Here is a 17,473-nt window from a genome sequence, read left to right on the forward strand (position 1 = left end):
GTCTCAAACCCCTTCCTCTTCGATCATTCTCTCCCTTACCTGGAAAATGTCTCTCCAGGCACTCTCTAGCGCCTCCAGCAGGCGGTCTCTCTCCTCACATCCGCTGAAGTACAACACCCAGGGAGGCAGGAACTGAGCCCTGTCCACTGCAAACTCCTATATACAGAGATAATAATAATAACAATAATAATTATGGCAAGAGCAATACAGACAAAGGCAATGCTACCAAATACTAATTGAGTGTATGTAAACTTCTGACCCACTGGGAATGTGATGAAAGAAATGAAAGCTGAAATAAATCTTTGACATTTCATTCTTAAAATAAAGTGGTGATCCTAACTGAGTAAAGACAGGGAATTTTTACTAGGATTAAATGTCAGGAATTGTGAAAAACAGTTTAAATGTATTTGGCTAAGGTGTATGTATGTATTCTCGGCCCTCACTAGCATGAAAACTAAATACAGGCACAGACTGTGTGCGGAAAATTAAATAAGACTATCTCCAATACAACCCAACATTGCAAAGTTATGAGCGTCCTTTCAAGCACACCCTTCTCATTAACCTGTGGTGAGTTATTCACAATTTTCGATTAACAAATAAGGTTTTATATGGAAGACGGTTAAATAAAGAGCAAAATGATTGATTCTTATTATATTATTATATGTTCCCTTGTCTTATAAGAGCTCTTGTGACTTGACACGAGCCGGATTGTGACAAAAACTCATAGTTGTGGTGTGTGTGTGGGGCAGGCTTACAATGATGGCAAAAAAATAACATTTGACAGTGTGCTGACCCTGGTGCTAGAGGGGGTAGACAGCTGGAGGTTGAACGTTTGAAGGGGTACGGGACTACAAACAAAGTTTGGGAACCACTGATCTACAAGATTCTTCATATAATTAAAATGCTTTTATAGTGGTGGCATGTTCAATAGAACAAATTCAATTGAGACAAAGAGAAAAGACTAGAGGGCACAGGCAAGTGAGGACAAGGCAGGCGTGAGGTGACTCACAACAACACAGTATTCTTTGTCGTCCTCCAGACTGACAGCAGTGACATCAGAGAGATCAGCTCCGCCCAGCGAGCGGAAGAAGCTAGTCTGGCAGTCCTGGTGGCATGTCAGCAGCTTCCTGTCTGTCACCACCAGGCAACAAGGAATACACGGTGTGGGGGCCACGCCCTGGGGGATCACCTGAAGACAGAAGGGAGGTTTAAAGAATAAAAACAGCTATGGTGGGGGGTGATATAGGGAAACCAGTCTAATTTATTGATAAAATACAGATATACTTAACCTATGTACTTCAGAGCTACTGTTAAAACAACAGGTTTTTTTCTGGACCAAAATCTGGCTTAGGTGGTGGGCATGGCAGGGTTGTGGCCAATGATGCAGTTTTAGATGCCCTCCTGTTGGCTGCAAAATGTAGCTTTTAAAGCAAATTTCCTGCAATTTTTCAGATCTTTCCATGGGGCCGAGAGAAAATGTGCTATTTTAAAGCTAATTTCCTGCAATTCTACACATTTTGCCATGGCTTATGCTATCCCGAGTGACTCAAACATAAAATCAATGTGGGCCCATGCCATGACAAAAATATTGTTCGTTCTCAAAGATCTTTTTGAAAAAGTATATTAGGTCCATTATGATTTCGACATACTTTATATTGTTTTAATCGTTTAAGTTTAAAAAACCTTTTTCTATCCCGGAAATGTTTATATAAAAAAGATTGGACATAGACGGTACAAAAACAACAACAATTCTATGTAGAAAAACCATGAACTAAATGAAAACAAACATATTTCTGATTTAAAAATCAGAGAAAGATCCCTTGTCTGCAGTGAATCTTTGATTGAACCTGGAGGAACTGAACTCAATGTTGGGAGATAGGGAATGACATGGTGTGGGACAGTTCATGCAAATATATGTTTTTAATCTAGTAGGGTTTTCTTCCCTTCATGGCTATAGCATGGCAAAGTCTGCATGGTCAGCCATGCTCACTCTCATTATTCTCACGGTGCAGTGTGCATGTGTGTCAGAGTGCAGCGTGTGTGTGTATTCCTTCACCCCTTTGGAGACAGACTGGCAGAGCACCAGCATCCAGTCGGCCATGTCTCCCTCATTGTCGGCGCTCAGCTCCAGAGGAGGCCGCTCTGTCAGGATCACCTGGAAGGCATGAGGCTGCTCTGTGCTGTTGGAGCGCCGGCAACCTCCGCAGTACCCGCCCCTGAGAGAGCGAGGAAGGGTGGGAGAGAGCGCACAGAAGATGGTCAAACAATGAAAATAGGAAAAGTCAATAGCCTACTATTTACTAAAAAATATATATTTCATAGCGATAGATACCCAACTATGGGTATTTCATCAAATTATGACAGATTATGATTCAGCAAAATAAGTGCAATCACCTACGTTTGAACCCAGTGCAATTGTCCAAACAACTTGATCCATAAAAGCGCTAGGAACAGATCCATTCCCTTGTGGAAACAATCCCATCATAAACAGACACAACACACATGTTGGAGGATGAGTGGTAACACGGCGTGCATGCCTTACCCCATAGTGATGGACATTAGTGGTGTCGCATCAGTCTTCTCTGTATACTGGTAGAGAACCCCTTTGCTGAACAAGGACAAGAGGAACACATACTGAAATATATTTAAGCAATAAGGCTCAAGGGGGTGTGGTATATGGACAATATACTACGGCTAAGCTGTTAGCCCCCCAAACCCATGAGGTGCCTTATTACCATTTTAAAAAGGTTACCAATGTAATTAGAACAGTAAATAAGTAGTTTTAATTCATACCTGTGGTATATGGCCTCATATACCATGGCTTTCAGCCAATCAGCATCCAGGGCTTGAACAACCCAGTTTATAATCTTGCTTTGAGCACAATGAAATGTGCAAATGTATAATTATATTAACTACATTGAATATAGCAGTTATATTAAAATAAGAACAGGAATGTGTTACTGTAGCTGTGCTTCAACCTGTTCAAGTAAAGTTACACATAACATTCTATAACAAACGTAATAGAAGGCAGATATATCAGTAACACTTCCTGGAAAACGCATCCAGGTACAATGCTTTATTACTTGTTATAAGCAAGTACGAGCCTGTATGATGTCTTATTATATGGGTTTATTAAAGGTGCAATATGTAGCTTTATGGGCAACCCAACCAAATTCACACAGAAATGTGAGTTATAGATCCGTCATTCTCATTGAAAGTCTTATAAGCGATAGATCTGTTTTATGGGTGTTATGTTTATGCTTACCGTCCTTAACTTTTGTTTTTGCGTCTTTTTTTACTTTCGATTTTGTACACTAGCTTCAAACAGCTAAAGATACAATATTTTTGGTTATTGAAAATATATTACACAGAGGTTTAGACGTTACAATGATTCTCTACACTGCTTGTTTCATCACATAAACAGAAATTAGGCAATCAGTTTAGAACTTTAGCAACCAGGCAATGGCAGAGTGATTTCAGCATATTGTTCCTCTAAAAGCCTATGACTGCCAATACATACCTCAGTACGAGGTAACAGCTCTTCCACAGCTCCTTGCCCAGGTAGGTGGTGCATGCTCTGTAGAGTAGGGGGCCCTCTTTAGTGCTGGATGAGTCCCCAGCGCCCACCAGGGCTGTCTGGGTGGCCAGAGTCACATCCATGGGGTCCTCCCAGTGAATCAAAGAATACAGGCGAATGATCACTTGAGATACCTACACAGACACAACGCATCATTACACAAGTGTATCCCTTGTCTATTACACATGGTTGTACATGTGTTGAGCATACTGATTGAGTTGGTGATGTCTGTGGCTAGTCATAGCTATGCCTATAACCACTCCATCAGATCCATGATTGATGAGAGTTAAGTGTGTATTGTAATGTGATTCCAATCAAAATAAGACTTCATTTCATGAGAGCATAAAATCAGTATACAGGCATTGTTTCAAAATGAAATGTCTTTATTTGTATATTTTAGAAATGAAGGATGTGTGCAGGCCCAGCTAAGTGAGACAGCAAAAATTTGGTGGTCCTCACCTCACAGTGGGACTCCTGGGAGACAAACTTGGTGAGGGCCAGTTTCTCCATGGTGGCGTCGGTCAGCACAGAGGGGTAGGGGGGCTCCCTGCACCCCTTTATCATGGCCGACGTCAGGGCTGCCAAAAAACAGCTGAGGAAGAGAGAGAAAGAAAGAAAAAAGAGGATGGTGGGTTAGAAGAGAGGGGGAGGGATAAAGAGTAACTTATTCTGCTTCTCTTCTCCTTCATTCATACTGATATGGAAACATATGCGAGAGCATGCCAACTAGGAAGTTGCTTTCCACAGTCCAGTCCTTTAGAATTAGCACAGATGGAGGAAAGGAGATGGGGAGAAGAAGCCATTTTAGACTGTGGAGATGCCGCCAGGGAGAAGGAGGGAGAGCAGATTAGAGGAGGCACTCACACAGTAAGCGATGAGTCGGCCGTGTCCAGGAGGAACTGCCGTCTTCTGTTGGTGCACACCAGCAGGAATGTCTGCTGGTCCAAGCCCACCTGAGAGACGGACAGGGACAATAACACAGCACAACTTAATGGACTGGACATTGACAGTAATTTCCTTCTTGTCGTTTTCCCGTCTTCTGTCCATCAACTTTTTAGGTGGAGGTCTTGTTGCAGCAATGTGCAATATAAAAGCAATCTTTTCATTTTTTATACCCATAGACTTCCGGTCACTTCCCCAGAGTCAGTTCATCGGACTCTGGGGAAGTAAATAAAAGGCCCTCATAGCCAAAATCTCAAAGTATCCCTTCAAGGCATCTTTCATGCACTTCCCTCATACAGTCCAAAGTACTTCATAAAATGATATGGTGGCATCAACACTATTTGGAAAATGAAACTCATTACAAGACTCTAGTCCATAAACTAAGCATTTGGATTTTACTTTTGGTAAATTGCTACCGCTGCACATATGTCTATGAAGGATCTACTACAATTTGCATTTGAATATTTGAATGACAGACAGTTGAATGACAGAAAGTCACAGTCAACGGTTTTCAAATTGGTTGCAAGATTGTCGGCCATCTTGGAATTCCCATAAACAATGACTGGAACAACGCGAATCTAGCAAACTCATCATGAACCATCTGACCTCATGAACATTGTGACACTGTGACCCTGAAGCTAAACATTGACCAAGACAACCCTAAAGCTAAAGCTTGAAGAAAAAGTATTGCGTCCTTGCAGCCATTCGACATTACAAGAAACAATTCACAGACAATCCTGACACTAGACAACATATCCCAGCAGTATAGACAACTTACAGAGACAAAGTCCAACTCATTGTAAGAGATGGCATCCTCTACTGTATAGGGCTTTTCCGCTGCACCTGAAAGAGCAAGAGAGAGAGAGTGTTTAAGTGTGGGATGAACAGACAGACAGAGAGACAGACAGCTACAGTGCATTCGGAAAGTATTCAGACCCCTTGACTTTTTCCACATCTTGTTACGTTACAGCCTAATTCTAAAATTTATTACAATAACCCATAATGACAAAGCAAAAACTACTGAAATATCACATTTACACAAGTCAGAGCAAAATATTTATATTTAATGGCTGCCTTTTGACATTGCTTGTCACGCTCTGTCCTATCTATCTACAGTGCATTTGGAAAGTACTCAGTACTTTGTTGCAATTACAGCCTTGAGTGTTCTCGGGTATGACGCTACAAGTTTGGCACACCTGTATTTGGGAAGTTTCTCCCATTCTTCTCTGCAGATCCTAGTAGATCCTAGTACAGATCTTGTTACGTTACAGCCTAATTCTAAAATTGATTACAATAACCCATAATGACAAAGCAAAAACTACTGAAATATCACATTTACACAAGTCAGAGCAAAATATTTATATTTAATGGCTGCCTTTTGACATTGCTTGTCACGCTCTGTCCTATCTATCTACAGTGCATTTGGAAAGTACTCAGTACTTTGTTGCAATTACAGCCTTGAGTGTTCTTGGGTATGACGCTACAAGCTTGGCACACCTGTATTTGGGAAGTTTCTCCCATTCTTCTCTGCAGATCCTCTCAAGCTGTGTCAGGTTTGATGGGGAGCGTTGCTGCACAGCTATCTTCAGGTTTCTCCAGAGATGTTAGATCAGGTTCAGGTGTGGGCTCAGGCTGGGCCACTCAAGGACAATAAGAGACTTGTTCCGAAGCCACTCCTGCGTTGTCTTGGATGTGTGCTTAGGGTCGTTGTCTTGTTGGAAGGAACCTTTGCCCCAGCCTGAGGTCCTGAGCGCTCTGGAACAGGTTTTCATTAAGGATCTCTCTGTATATCTTTCCCTCGACCCTGACTAGTCTCCCAGTCCATGCCGCTGAAAAACATCCCCACAACATGATGCTGCCACCACAATGCTTCACCCTAGGGATGATGCCAGGTTTCCTCCAGACGTGACGCTTGGCATTCAGGCCAAAGAGTTTAATCTTGGTTTCATCAGACCAGAGAATCTTGTTTCTCATGGTCTGAGGGTCTTTTAAGTGCCTTTTGGCAAACTCCAAGTGGGCTGTCATGTGTCTTTTACTGAGGAGTGGCTTCCATCTGGCCACTCTACCATAAAGGCCTGACTGGTGGAGTGTTGCAGATGGGAGAATCTTCCAGAAGGACAACCATCTCCACAGAGGAACTCTGGAGCTCTGTCAGAGTGACCATTGGGTTCTTGGTCACCTCCCTGAACAAGGTCTTTCTCCCCGATTGGTCAGTATGGCTGGGCCACCAGCTCTAGTCAGTGTCTTGGTGTTTCCAAACATCTTCAATTTAAGAATGATGGTCACTGTGTTTTTGGGGACCTTCAATCATGCAGAAATGTTTTGGTACCCTTCCCCAGATCTGTCCCTCAACAGAATCCTGTCTTGAAGCTCTACGGACAATTCCTTTGACCTCATGGCTTGGTTTTTACTCTGACATGCACTGTCAAAAGTGGGAACTTAAATAGACAGGTGTGCCTTCCCAAATCAAGTCCAATCAATTAAATTTACCACAGGTGGACTCCAATCAAGTTGTAGACACATCAAGGATGATCAATGGAAACAGGATGCACCTGAGCTCAATTATGAGTCTTATAGCAAAGGGTCTGAATACTTATGTAAATAAGGTATTTCTGTTTCTTATTTTTAATACATTCTACAAATGTTCTAAAAACCATTTTTACCTAAGTCATTATGGGGTATTGTGTAGATTGATGAGAAAAAAAATGTATTTAATCCATTTTAGAATAAGGCTGTAATGTCACAAAATGTGTAAAAGTCAAGTGGTCTGAATACTTTCCATATGCACTGTAGATAGATAGGATAGAGCATGACAAGCAAAGTCAAAGGCAGCCATTAAATATAAATGTAATGACCATCACACAAAGACAGAGAGACAGAGAGAGCGAGAGATAGATAGAAACAGTAAGAAAGAGAGTATCTGAGAGCGTGATGTGCAGTAAACCCTCACCTTTCCTCAGCAGGTAGATGTAACAGTCAGTCAGCAGCAGGTAGAGAGGCTGCAAGTCCCCCTCCATGTGACCCGTGCTCATCCTCACCATCTGGGAACAGACAGAACTAAACACTCAGGACTGCACCGCTCCCGAGTGGCACAGCGGTCTAAGGCACTGCATCTCAGTGCTAGAGGCGTCACTGCAGACCCTGGTTCGATTCCAGGCTGTATCACAACCGGCCATGATTTGGAGTCCCATAGGGTGGCGCACAACTGGCCCAGCGTCATCCGGGTTAGGGTTTGGCCGTCATTGTAAATAAGAATTTGTTCTTAACCGACTTGCCTAGTTAAAAAAAGGTTAATATAAACTCAAAATATACACTGCAAAGCATACTAATAGTACTTGTTTATTCACCAATACATTTGAATAATTTTTCCCCAGTTATGTATTCAGAATGGATACAGCGTCCCGATTCTCAATGCTTCTCCTAGTGTGCACACTCCCTTTCAAGGATTTAAATGCTTTGGATTGGAGGGAAGCATTGGCTGGAAGGAAATTCTACTATTGTTAAATCCATGACAGGGAGGGTTTAAATCCAATGATAAATGCTCAAATGATCATAATGTATGGCCTTTACACCCCCCCCCCCCCCAACATAATATACCACAGTGAAACAGAGGCTTACCTTGAAGAGCTGCTCCTCATTCTCTCTGAAGACATGGATCATGAGCAGCAGCAGGTGATTGTTGTCCACCCTGAAACGGCCACACAGAATCAGCACACCACTGTGGCTAAAGTATTGCCAAAAAATATATACTTAAAAGGTCCATTGTGTAATTTGGTGTACGACCTGACTGATTTCAGATAGAAATGTGAATTATACACCTTTCATTATGATTGCTTCCCCTCCTCCGTAAGTTTCATTTTACTCATATCAGCTTCATACAGCAATATTATAAACTATATTTCTGGTTATTAAAAATGTTTTTCTTAGCGGTTTAGATGGTACAATGATTTTCTACACTATACATTGCTTGTTATGTCACAACCTGAAATCAGACGGACATTAAAACATTTTAGAAACCAGAAATCTAAATTCGAAACCAGAAAGCTAAATTCGACATATTGCACCATGAAAAAAAGGTTTCATTCATGATTCACCTAAAATGGTGTTAAGTAACCCTCAACTCACTTGAATTCTGCAGGATGAGAGTTTTCCGTTGGACTGAGCCTGTCCTCTTCCGTCTCCTCTTCAGTTTCTCCAGCAGCCAATCCATTTTCAACCATTACTGCCTCATCATTTTCCTCCTCATCATGCTCTTCCTCCTCTAGGGAGGGGTCCTGTCCTGGCGGTGCCTCTGCCTCAACTTCATTGCCACCAAGAAGAGCCTGTGACTGGCCATGCCCTGCAGTGTCATGGTGGCCACTACGCAGGGCAGCAGCATCTGGACTGTGGGGGGTAAAGCAGTAAAAGTCTGCAGGAGCCGGGGGGGCCTGCAGGAAGTTGGGACTCGGGGCCAGAGCAGGGCGCAGCAGGGGGGGGTGCCTGGCTTCCGGGTCAGGCGGCTCACCCATCGAATCCCCTCGAAAGGGCTGCTGCCCCGGGGGCTGCGGGTTGGCTTCAAGGCTGGTGGAGGAGGGCCGTCTGGGGAGGGAACTCTGCTGGGTTTTTGCCCCCTCCTCTTCTTCTTCCTCTCCAGCTGGTCGCCCCCAGGTCTTCTCCCCATCGAGAGCACCGTTGAGCCGGTCCATGACGTCACGTAGGGGCTGGCCAACGCTGTCCATGGAGGTGTCTGTCATCTCCGGCAGCCGCAGGAGGCCCTCTGACTCTTCCTCCTCCCCAGTCTCCCTCCTGCTGCTCCTTCTCGCCGTCTCGGCCCCCCCTGAGCCCTGCGGCAACCCCACAGAGGGGCTCCAGGTGTCTCCTTCTGGTCCCTCACATCCAGCCGGGGCTCTATCGTCTGCCTCCGCCTGCTCGAAGGCCACATTGTTCTGGTCACCGCTCACTGTGGAGCTTTTCACGCTACAGCGCTTCTTGGATGGCTTCTTTCGTCTGGCCATCCTGGTGGAAAAGAAACAACCACGTCATAATGGGTAGTTCATGTGTACTCTTCCTGGGCCCATTGTATAAATTAACAAATCACATTTTCCAAGCCATAGAGCTTACAAGGCTTGCTGACCTGTATGTGTGTGCCAATAAAACAAATCAAATATTTATTTGTCACATGAGCCAAATACAACAGGTGTAGACCTGACAGTGAAATTTGGGATGCACCGATATGGCATTTTTGGCCGATACGCATATTTTCCTTGCTCCCCAAAAAGCGATACCAATAACAGATATGAAAGATTTTTGCGGCCTTTTAAGCATTCTAGTACAGTTAAAAAGTTCTCTCACACACACACACAGCGGAGTAAGGCACTGCATCTCAGGGCAAAAAGCTCTCACTACAGTCCCTGGTTCGAATCCAGACTGCATCACATCCGGCCGTGGTTGGGAGTCTCGTAGGGCGGCGCACAATTGGCCCAGCATCGTCCGGGTTTGGCCAGGGTAGGCTGTCATTGTAAATAAGAATTTGTTCTTAACTGACTCGCCTAGTTAAATAAAAAAGGTCACACACACACACACACACAAACGTATTTTGTTGGCATTTACGTATGTCCCCCGTTTCCATCTTGTCCAGCTGTGTATGTAACATTTCACGTAAACGCTGTTTCTTGTCTGCATCAAAGTAGCGGTCCTTGAACCTAGAGCCAGACGTAGTTGATCAGCTTATTTCTCGAGTCAGGTGTTTGGAGCTAGGAGTATGTTAATGCTTCCAAGTTTCAAACATGTTCTCAATTTTTTTTATTTTACCTTTATTTAACCAGGTAGGCAAAATCCTACAATCTGATTTTCTTTCTCATTTTGTCTGTCATAGTTGAAGTGTACCTATGATGAAAATTACAGGCCTCATCTTTTTAAGTGGGAGAACTTGCATAATTGGTGGCTGACTAAATACTTTTTTGCCCCACTGTAGGTCTGTAGCAGTGTGGGTCAAGAGTGTCCCCCCCTTTGAAGAAGGGAATGACCGCAGCTGCTTTCCAATCTTTGGGAATCTCAGACGACACGAGAGGTTGACCAGGCTAGTAATAGGGGTTGCAACAATTTCGGCAGATAATTTTTTGAAAGAAAGGGTATAGATTGTCTAGCCTGGCTGATTTGTAGGGGGTCCAGATTTTGCAGCTCTTTCAGAACATCAGCTGACTGGATTTGGGAAAAGGAGCAATGGGGAAGGCTTTGGCGAGTTGTGGTGGGTGCAGTGCTGCTGACCGGGGTAGGGGTAGCCAGGTGGAAAGCACGGCCAGCCGTAGAGAAATGCTTATTGAAATTCTCAATTAGAGTGGATTTATCAGTGGTGACAGTGTTTCCTATCCTCAGTGCAGTGGGCAGCTGGGAGGAGGTGTTCTTATTCTTCATGGACTTAACAGTGTCCCAGAACGTTTTTGAGTTTGTGTTGCAGGAAGCAAATTTCTGCTTGAAAAAGCTAGCCTTGGCCTGTGTATATTGGTTTCTAGCTTACCTGAAAAGCATATCACGGGGGCTGTTCGATGCTAATGCAGAACGCAATCGGAAGTATTTTGTGTTGGTTAAGGGCAGTAAAGTCTGGAGAGAACCAAGGGCTATATCTGTTCCTGGTTCTACATTTCTTGAATGGGGCATGCTTATTTCACCTCTTGCGACGAGCAAACCCGTATCCGGGAGCGTAATCATAGCCTCAAACGCATTAGCATAACGCAGCGGACATAAATACCCCTAGAAACTTTTCCTATTCATGAAATAAATATATTCAAACACAAGCTTAGCCTTTTGTTAACAACACTGTCATCTCAGATTTTCAAAATATGCATTGTTTTCTGCAGCCAACGCTAGACAAGCATTTGTGTAAGTTTGTCATGGCATAATGCTATGCTAGCTCTGCTGGCAGCAGAAAACATTTTCACGAAAATAAGAAAAGCAACCAAATTAAATAATTTACCTTTACCTAACTTTAGATGCTTTCACTCAGGAGACTCCCAGTTAGATAGCAAATGTTCCTTTTTTCCCAAAATATTATTTTTGTAGGCGAAATAGCTCCCGTTTCTTCATCATGCTTGGCTGAGAAATCAACCGGAAAATGCTGCAACTATAACGCCAAACTTTTTTCAAAATTTGCTCCATAATATCGACAGAAACACGACAAACGTTGTTTAGGATCCATCCTCAAGGTGTTTTTAACATATATATTCGATAATATATCCGTCGAGGCAATTGGTTTCTCATAAGAAGCGATTGAAAAAATGGCTACCTCAGTATTTTACGCAAGATTTTCTGCGGGAGACACCATGTGACCACATGCTATATATGGTCCCTTACAGCCATTCTTCAATGGAAATGACTAAAAAGACATCACAATGCTGTAGACACCTTGGGGAATATGTGGAAAATGTAAGCTCATTCGTAGCTCATTCACAGCCATATAAGGAGTCATTGGAATGGGACGGTTAAAAAAAATGCGGCACTTCCCGGTTGGTTTTTTATCTGGGTTTCGCCTGTAACATCAGTTCTGTGGCACTCACAGACAATATTTTTGCAGTTTTGGAAACATCAGAGTGTTTTCTTTCCAAAGCTGTCAATTATATGCATAGTCGAGCATCTTTTCGTGATAAAATATCTTGTTTAAAACGGGAACGTTTTTCATCCCAAAATTGTAATAGCGCCCCCTTAATGCATAACTGGTTAAGATGGTGAGGAAGGCATAAAAAAATATATTTAAAAAACAGGCATCCCCTACTGACGGGAAGAGGTCAATATCCTTCCAGGATACCCCAGACAGTTCGATTAGAAAGGCCTGCTCGCTGAAGTGCTTCAAGGAGCGTTTGACAGTGATGAGTGAAGGTCGTTTGACCGCTGACCCATTACGGGTGCAGGCAATGAGGCAGTGATCGCGGAGATCTTGGTTGAAAACAGCAGAGGTGTATTTAGAGGGCACCTAACTGAGGATCTCAATTTAACCTTGTGCAATACCCTAGATGCAGTTGCACCCCTAAAAACGAAAAAAAAAAAAAATCTTATAAGAAACTAGCTCCCTGGTACACAGAAAATACCCGAGCTCTGAAGCAAGCTTCCAGAAAATTGGAACGGAAATGGCGCCACACCAAACTGGAAGTCTTCCGACTAGCTTGGAAGGACGGTACCGTGCAGTACCGAAGAGCCCTTACTGCTGCTCGATCATCCTATTTTTCTAACTTAATTGAGGAAAATAAGAACAATCCGAAATTCCTTTTTGATACTGTCGCAAAGCTAACTAAAAAGCAGCATTCCCCAAGAGAGGATGACTTTCACTTTAGCAGTGATAAATTCATGAACTTCTTTGAGGAAAAGATTATGATTATTAGAAAGCAAATTACGGACTCCTCTTTAAACCTGCGTATTCCTCCAAACCTCAGTTGTCCTGAGTCTGCACAACTCTGCCAGGACCTATGATCAAGAGAGACGCTCAAGTGTTTTAGTACTATATCGCTTGACACAATGATGAAAATAATCATGGCCTCTAAACCTTCAAGCTGCATACTGGACCCTATTCCAACTAAACTACTGAAAGAGCTGCTTCCTGTGCTTGGCCCTCCTATGTTGAACATAATAAACGGCTCTCTATCCACTGGATGTGTACCAAACTCACTAAAAGTGGCAGTAATAAAGCCTCTCTTGAAAAAGCCAAACCTTGAACCAGAAAATATAAAAAACTAAAATCGGCCTATATCGAATCTTCCATTCCTCTCAAATATTTTAGAGAAGGCTGTTGCGCAGCAACTCACTGCCTTCCTGAAGACAAACAATGTATACGAAATGCTTCAGTCTGGTTTTAGACCCCATCATAGCACTGAGACGGCACTTGTGAAGGTGGTAAATGACATTTTAATGGCATCGGACCGAGGCTCTGCATCTGTCCTCGTGCTCCTAGACCTTAGTGCTGCTTTTGATACCATCGATCACCACATTCTTTTGGAGAGATTGGAAACCCAAATTGGTCTACACAGACATGTTCTGGCCTGGTTTAGATCTTATCTGTCGGAAAGATATCAGTTTGTCTCTGTGAATGGTTTGTCCTCTGACAAATCAACTGTAAATTTCGGTGTTCCTCAAGGTTCCGTTTTAGGACCACTATTGTTTTCACTATATATTTTACCTCTTGGGGATGTTATTCGAAAACATAATGTAAACTTTCACTGCTATGCGGATGACACACAGCTGTACATTTCAATGAAACATGGTGAAGCCCCAAAATTGCCCTCGCTAGAAGCATGTGTTTCAGACATAAGGAAGTGGATGGCTGCAAACTTTCTACTATTAAACTCGGACAAAACAGAGATGCTTGTTCTAGGTCCCAAGAAACAAAGAGATCTTCTGTTGAATCTGACAATTAATCTTAATGGTTGTACAGTCGTCTCAAATAAAACTGTGAAGGACCTCGGCGTTACTCTGGACCCTGATCTCTCTTTTGAAGAACATATCAAGACCATTTCGAGGACAGCTTTTTTCCATCTACGTAACATTGCAAAAATCAGAAACTTTCTGTCCAAAAATGAGGCAGAAAAATTAATCCATGCTTTTGTCACTTCTAGGTTAGACTACTGCAATGCTCTATTTTCCGGCTACCCGGATAAAGCACTAAATAAACTTCAGTTAGTGCTAAATACGGCTGCTAGAATCCTGACTAGAACCAAAGAATTTGAACATATTACTCCAGTGCTAGCCTCTCTACACTGGCTTCCTGTCAAAGCAAGGGCTGATTTCAAGGTTTTACTGCTAACCTACAAAGCATTACATGGGCTTGCTCCTACCTATCTCTCTGATTTGGTCCTGCCGTACATACCTACACGTACGCTACGGTCACAAGACGCAGGCCTCCTAATTGTCCCTAGAATTTCTAAGCAAACAGCTGGAGGCAGGGCTTTCTCCTATAGAGCTCCATTTTTATGAAACGGTCTGCCTACCCATGTCAGAGACGCAAACTCGGTCTCAACCTTTAAGTCTTTACTGAAGACTCATCTCTTCAGTGGGTCATATGATTGAGTGTAGTCTGGCCCAGGAGTGGGAAGGTGAACGGAAAGGCTCTGGAGCAACGAACCGCCCTTGCTGTCTCTGCCTGGCCGGTTCCCCTCTTTCCACTGGGATTCTCTGCCTCTAACCCTATTACAGGGGCTGAGTCACTGGCTTGCTGGGGCTCTCTCATGCCGTCCCTGGAGGGGGTGCGTCACCTGAGTGGTTTGATTCACTGTTGTGGTCATCCTGTCTGGGTTGGCGCCCCCCCCCCCCTTGGGTTGTGCCGTGGCGGAGATCTTTGTGGGCTATACTCAGCCTTGTCTCAGGATGGTAAGTTGGTGGTTGAAGATATCCCTCTAGTGGTGTGGGGGCTGTGCTTTGGCAAAGTGGGTGGGGTTATATCCTTCCTGTTTGGCCCTGTCCGGGGGTGTCCTCAGATGGGGCCACAGTGTCTCCTGACCCCTCCTGTCTCAGCCTCCAGTATTTATGCTGCAGTAGTTTATGTGTCGGGGGGCTGGGGTCAGTTTGTTATATCTGGAGTACTTCTCCTGTCCTATTCGGTGTCCTGTGTGAATCTAAGTGTGCGTTCTCTAATTCTCTCCTTCTCTCTTTCTTTCTCTCTCTCGGAGGACCTGAGCCCTAGGACCATGCCCCAGGACTACCTGACATGATGACTCCTTGCTGTCCCCAGTCCACCTGGCCATGCTGCTGCTCCAGTTTCAACTTCCACCTGACTGTGCTGCTGCTCCAGTTTCAACTGTTCTGCCTTATTATTATTCGACCATGCTGGTCATTTATGAACATTTGAACATCTTGGCCATGTTCTGTTATAATCTCCACCCGGCACAGCCAGAAGAGGACTGGCCACCCCACATAGCCTGGTTCCTCTCTAGGTTTCTTCCTAGGTTTTGGCCTTTCTAGGGAGTTTTTCCTAGCCACCGTGCTTCTACACCTGCATTGCTTGCTGTTTGGGGTTTTAGGCTGGGTTTCTGTACAGCACTTTGAGATATCAGCTGATGTACGAAGGGCTATATAAATACATTTGATTTGATTTGATTTGGTTAGGATATCAATGAGGGTGCCCGGCTTTTGGGTGGTACCTGGTAGGTTCATTGATAATTTGTGTGAGATTGAGGGCATCAAGCTTAGATTGTAGGATGGCTGGGGTGTTAAGCATGTTCCAGTTTAGGTCGCCTAGCAGCACGAGCTTTGAAGATAGATGGGGGGCAATCAGTTCACATATGGTGTCGAGCACAGCTGGGGGCAGAGGGTGGTCTGTAGCAGGCGGCAACAGTGAGACTTGTTTTTAGAGAGGTGGATATTTAAAAGTAGAAGTTCAAATGGTTTGGGTACAGACCTGGATAGTATGACAGAACTCCGCAGGCTAACACCGCCCCCTTTGGCCGTTCTATCTTATCTGAAAATGTTGTAGATAGGGATGAAGATTTCAGAATTTTTGGTGGTCTTCCTATGCCAGGATTCAGACACGGCTAGAACATCCGGGTTGGCAGATTGTGCTAAAGCAGTGAATAAAACAAACTTAGGGAGGAGGCTTCTAATGTTAACATGCATGAAACCAAGGCTATTACGGTTACAGAAGTAATCAAAAGAGAGTGCCTGGGGAATAGGAGTGGAGCACGGCCCAGATTCACCTCTACATCACCAGAGGAACAGAGGAGGAGTAGGATAAGGGTACAGCTAAAAGCTATGAGAATTGGTCGTCTAGAACATCTGGAACAGAGAGTAAAAGGAGGTTTCTGGGGGCGATAAAATAGCTTCAAGGTATAATGTACAGACAAAGGTATGGTAGGATGTGAATACAGTGGAGGTAAACCTAGGTTCAGGTAACGTTGCGACGGAGGGGCCAGTTGGATAACTCCCTCGGGCAGATAACGTCAGTCATCCAGTCGTGAAGGCCCAGTGGGGCTCCGCATCGGCAGTAAAACGGGTCCGGATAGGTGATTGTAGCCCAGGAGTGGCTGAGATGGAACTCTTCAGCTGGCTAGCTCCAGAAATATTAATGTTTGCTCCGGGATCGACGTAAGCCAATAGTCACACATATAGCAGCTAGCTAGCTGTGAGATCCAGGTGTAAATGTCCAGAGCTTTCGGTTGAAATCCGGGGATATGGAGAGAAAAATAGGTCCGGTATGTTCTGGTCTGAGTCGCGTTGTTCAAAACTGGCGATAGCTTTTTGAGCTAAAGGATAGCTGATGACCATCAACCGTGGTTAGCTGAATACTAACGTTAGCCAGTAAACTGGCTAGCTTCTGGCTAGCTTCTATTGTAGATTTCAGATTTGAGGTAAATAATACCTTTTTTTTCAAATTGGTGAGGAGGGTTGCAGGAGAGTGTTTTGAAGTTGAGTTTTTGGAAAAGAAAATATATAAAAGATATGCGAAGAAAGATGTAAATATATATACACACACGGGAAACGACAAGACGAGTACAAAGGACGACTGACTGCTATGCCATCTTGGACAAATGCCATTGAAATGGCAGCAGCGGTATGAGAACCAGCACATTCTTGAGCATGCAATACGGCTTTTCTCAGTACGAAATCCTCGCCGACCCACTGTGCTGTCAGAATCAGCATGCTCATGGGGCTGACATCGCTGGTCCAAATGTCAGTCGTGAAGCTAATAGCAGGGACGTACATAGCAAGTAGCTCATGGATGTGTTTCAACAATACTGTATAACTTCAGTAGGGCAACATCTGAAAAATAGTACCTACTTGATAGTCTGTACCGGTGCCCGACCAGTCGACGAAAGCCAACATCATCCACGACAGAGAACGGTTGATTGTCAAGGGCATTGAATTCCATTATCTTGGCATTAATGGATTTTGACTTTGAGTTGTCTCGCTGAAATGTTCTTATTCTTTCAAATGACTGCTCAACTTGAACTTCTTTAGTTGTTGGAAGTGTGTGCTTAGTATTTCTCTGCTTTTGTTCTG

The 17,473-nt window shown here is 43.8% G+C and overlaps 1 protein-coding gene across 3 annotated transcripts in view; it reads right to left on the reverse strand.

Annotated features, from left to right (window-relative positions):
• plekhm2 (pleckstrin homology domain containing, family M (with RUN domain) member 2) overlaps positions 1 to 17,473 on the reverse strand; it is a 29,857-nt gene that overhangs the window by 3,647 nt on the left and 8,737 nt on the right. For 2 of the 3 annotated variants that reach the window (XM_020458741.2, XM_020458740.2), the window contains 11 exons: positions 8,645 to 9,514; positions 8,138 to 8,207; positions 7,470 to 7,560; positions 5,298 to 5,362; positions 4,442 to 4,530; positions 4,037 to 4,169; positions 3,521 to 3,711; positions 2,543 to 2,608; positions 2,057 to 2,216; positions 1,010 to 1,189; positions 40 to 156 (listed from right to left, as the gene is read on the reverse strand). In XM_020458741.2, the coding sequence (XP_020314330.1) occupies positions 40 to 156; positions 1,010 to 1,189; positions 2,057 to 2,216; positions 2,543 to 2,608; positions 3,521 to 3,711; positions 4,037 to 4,169; positions 4,442 to 4,530; positions 5,298 to 5,362; positions 7,470 to 7,560; positions 8,138 to 8,207; positions 8,645 to 9,514 (2,032 nt within the window). Of the gene's footprint in view, positions 1 to 39; positions 157 to 1,009; positions 1,190 to 2,056; positions 2,217 to 2,398; positions 2,464 to 2,542; positions 2,609 to 3,520; positions 3,712 to 4,036; positions 4,170 to 4,441; positions 4,531 to 5,297; positions 5,363 to 7,469; positions 7,561 to 8,137; positions 8,208 to 8,644; positions 9,515 to 17,473 lie in introns of all 3 variants that reach the window. The other variant, XR_004205137.1, reaches the window with a different exon arrangement.

This window comes from Oncorhynchus kisutch, linkage group LG24 (assembly GCF_002021735.2).
Source record: "Oncorhynchus kisutch isolate 150728-3 linkage group LG24, Okis_V2, whole genome shotgun sequence".
Lineage (NCBI taxonomy): Eukaryota > Metazoa > Chordata > Actinopteri > Salmoniformes > Salmonidae > Oncorhynchus > Oncorhynchus kisutch.